We start from the raw sequence: 3,155 nt of genomic DNA, 5'->3' as shown, positions 1-3,155 counted from the left end.
GCCGCCGCCACCACGCGGACACCCGGAGACTCGCTCCCTCCACCGCCGCTATCACCTACTACCCGTTGCGCGCGCATTTCACGGTTAAATTACAGTTTGCGTATCGTATAGTGGGGGTAGGTTCCCGTGGGCCTCACTTGGGGGCGGTCGCGGGCGGGGTTCGGACACAGCTCACCCCGCCCACTACGGTCGGCCCCTTTTTTGCCTGGAGGCCTCCGAAGCTCTTAACTTCTATCCCCTCTCTGTCCTAGTTTCTCTGTAATTCACGTTTCGTCAGCGCTGCGCCCGATCGCTCAGCTCCGGCAGTCTGTCACGGGGCGAACTACGGGAACCACGTTAACCGGTTCCCACGTTTGCGCATCTTTCGAGCCGACCTTTTCGCGCGGGATATCCGCACACCGGTTATCCCGGTGAATCGAGCGCGACGCGAAGCGTCGGGTAACGTTCGACGGGCGACGCGAGTGACTTGACGATCGAGCGTCGGCGAATCAGCTCCGTTGCTGCTGTCTCGTGACTGTTGATCGTTAGGAACGTGACACTTGATAAGAACGTGATAAAGGACGATAGCCAAAGTCTCCCGAAGGCTGTCCCGAGGGAGCGGTGGCTCGTCGAGATAGAAAAAGACGCGAAAGAACGGACACGAACGAGATGTTGACGGACATGACACCAGCTGCAGCTGGCCAACTTTACCCTCAGCTACAATCCATTGGCAAATCAGCCGCGAGTCATGTGGTGAGTGTCGTCAGGAGATTCGTTCGACGCCTTCGAGTGTGCGACTGTTGATTTATGACTGTCGAGCGAAAGAAAAGAAGAGGCGTAAATGCTGTAAAGTAGTGTGCCGTTGACGAGGCCCTCGGACGAAGTAGTGGAAGTGAAGATCTTTGCGGATTTGGTGTCGTCTCTCCTGACATTCAGGCCTGGTAATCTTTTCGGATAAGATCTAGAGAGACGAGATGTGCTGAAAGGCCCAGGAATTGAGAATTAGCAGTGCCAATGGGGGCCCAGTAAGGAACTCGAGGTCATTCTTGGACCTATCGGCCGCTTCCGGTTCTTCAGTTAGTATGGTGCGTCCTCGTGCACTCCTTTTGGATCTCTTGCTTCCTACTCTATTGTCCGCTTGATCAGGATTACCGGGAGATCATCCGGGATTATTTCTTCCTGTTTTGACAGAAACGGTCGGTGGTGGGTCTGACGTCGGTATTTCGTCTCTTCGCCTCGAACGATAGGAATAAGAAGAAGTCGGCGGTGTCGGTGTCTCCTCTTATTATTACCGGCACGAAGAAACACGTGTTCCCTCGAGAGTCGATCTACGAGAATGTTATCTCATGACTCGGCAGAAGGACGTGGCGCTGCTGCGTTGTCGGGGGTTCCGAGCGAATGATTTACGAGTAGACGTAAAAAAAAAAGTAATTAAATTCGTGGCATTAAAAAGAAGCGTACGAGTATTAATTAAGTGCGCAAGGGGAGGAGAATGGGAAGAGCGGGAGCAAAGGGGGAGAAATACTTGACGTACAACGCCAAAATTAATCATCGTGGAAAGTCCGGGGACGCACTCGACGTTCATTGCAAGTTTCTCAATACCATTTACGAAACTGTGAGTCTTTGAGTCCTCGAGAGCATATCATTCGCCGTGTTGAGAGCGGACAAGCACACTCGAATGTATCGAATATCCCTGGGTACAATGGTTCCGTTGCGTAAGGTAGTCCCAGGTTGAAAGGAGGTCCCTGAGTTCTACTACCTGCAATCCAGAGAGCCAATTATTTATCTGATCTTCTATTGTATCTCGAGGATCCACTTGACAGGATGCGTGGGATAAAATGCGATACCTACTTCCTCTCGTCACCTGATCCAGCCAATCTTTAGTCCCAATTTTCTCTCTCATATTTCTATTCCTTTCACTACTTTTCTCCAGCTCCTTTCTCCCACCGCGAACCTTAGAAAAAGCTGGCCGAGGGTTTGTCATGCTTTTTCCAACGATGTCTTGTACATACGTAGATACCTATAGACAGGGGCCGGTATACACCTACCTCTGACTGGGGCCTTATCAATACTTGAACAGTCTCATCGACTGACTGGCATTACCTAGGAGAAAATCATTGATGCTCATTGATAATTTAACACACCCGAGAATCCAGCCAGCCGAGTTCCCAAGCCTCGACCAATAAAACCCAAGCAGGATTCTCTTTAGACGTCTTCTTACGATTCTCATGACTTGTTCAGCCAAGAGTTTCTAAAGCGCGATACAACCAACGGGGCACGTGCGTGTGTGATCTAACAATCTACACGATGCTTCTTAGAGAGCAGTCCGGTCTCTGATAGACGCAACATGGAACCACCCAGCAGTCTTTAGTTGCGTAACTCGAAAATAGCGAAACTTTCGCTTCGCTTCAAGAGGCTTCATTGGAAGTGGTGTAGTGGCATTTAGTACAGTAGTAGCAACGGGGAGTATCCAGGAGTATCCAAGAGTAGGCCAGGTAATCCGATAATCGGATTCAAGAGAGGAAAGAAGTGTCCCCTCAATACTGCTGACATTTTCGAGTATCCCAATGACAATGTACCAGAAAAGGTTCCAAGGGTACTTTTCAGCCGGTCTTTACTGCCGGACCCATGCTGCTCGTTGGGTCCATCACGGGACCCCGAGAGGATGACGCGGGGCCTTTTTATGTCACCTAAGCGGATTTGTCCAGAGTGTACCGGATGTTGGAAGGATGTTCTTTTAATTTGTCCTCGTTCCTCTCGACCGCAGTGTCTTGTCTTCCATTTCGTAAAAGTGTGACAGGTCCTTTGTCCAGGATGCATCTCTCTATGGGTCTGTAGGATCCAAAATATATATATATATATATATATATATATAACACTATCTTGTCCATGTTGCCAGCTACTTAGCTTGTACACGTACAATTCGGAAATCTAATTCGCCTCGCACACCTAGTACGTAAACATCCCTTCCGCATAGATCAGTAATACATTTTGCTCTTCGGCTGGGCCCAGAAATCGGACCCCTGACATTCTGGCAGATGTTCCATAGTGACAACATGGCTGCCATTAACTCGCGACCCGAGCCGTTTGCAAGTATGATCGATCGTTATGTTCACACACACATATGTATATATATATATATATAGGTATAAACGGTAATAGGTAGAATCGTTAGA

At 49.3% G+C, this 3,155-nt stretch overlaps 1 protein-coding gene across 3 annotated transcripts in view; it reads left to right on the top strand.

Moving 5' to 3' along the window:
* LOC107265504 (transcription factor Sp9) overlaps positions 1–3,155 on the top strand; it is a 20,053-nt gene that overhangs the window by 4,295 nt on the left and 12,603 nt on the right. The window contains exon 1 of one of the 3 annotated variants that reach the window (XM_015735012.2): positions 281–732. The exons of 1 other annotated variant lie outside the window; for it this stretch is intronic. In XM_015735012.2, the coding sequence (XP_015590498.1) occupies positions 649–732 (84 nt within the window). In that variant the 5' untranslated portion in view covers positions 281–648. Of the gene's footprint in view, positions 1–280; positions 733–766; positions 1,065–3,155 lie in introns of those variants that run through there. One more of the 3 variants, XM_025082773.1, reaches the window with a different exon arrangement.

The sequence above is a fragment of the Cephus cinctus genome, unplaced genomic scaffold (assembly GCF_000341935.2).
Source record: "Cephus cinctus unplaced genomic scaffold, Ccin1 Ccin1_scaffold0227, whole genome shotgun sequence".
Classification (NCBI taxonomy): Eukaryota; Metazoa; Arthropoda; class Insecta; order Hymenoptera; family Cephidae; genus Cephus; species Cephus cinctus.
This window is presented reverse-complemented; position numbering and strand designations above follow the sequence as displayed.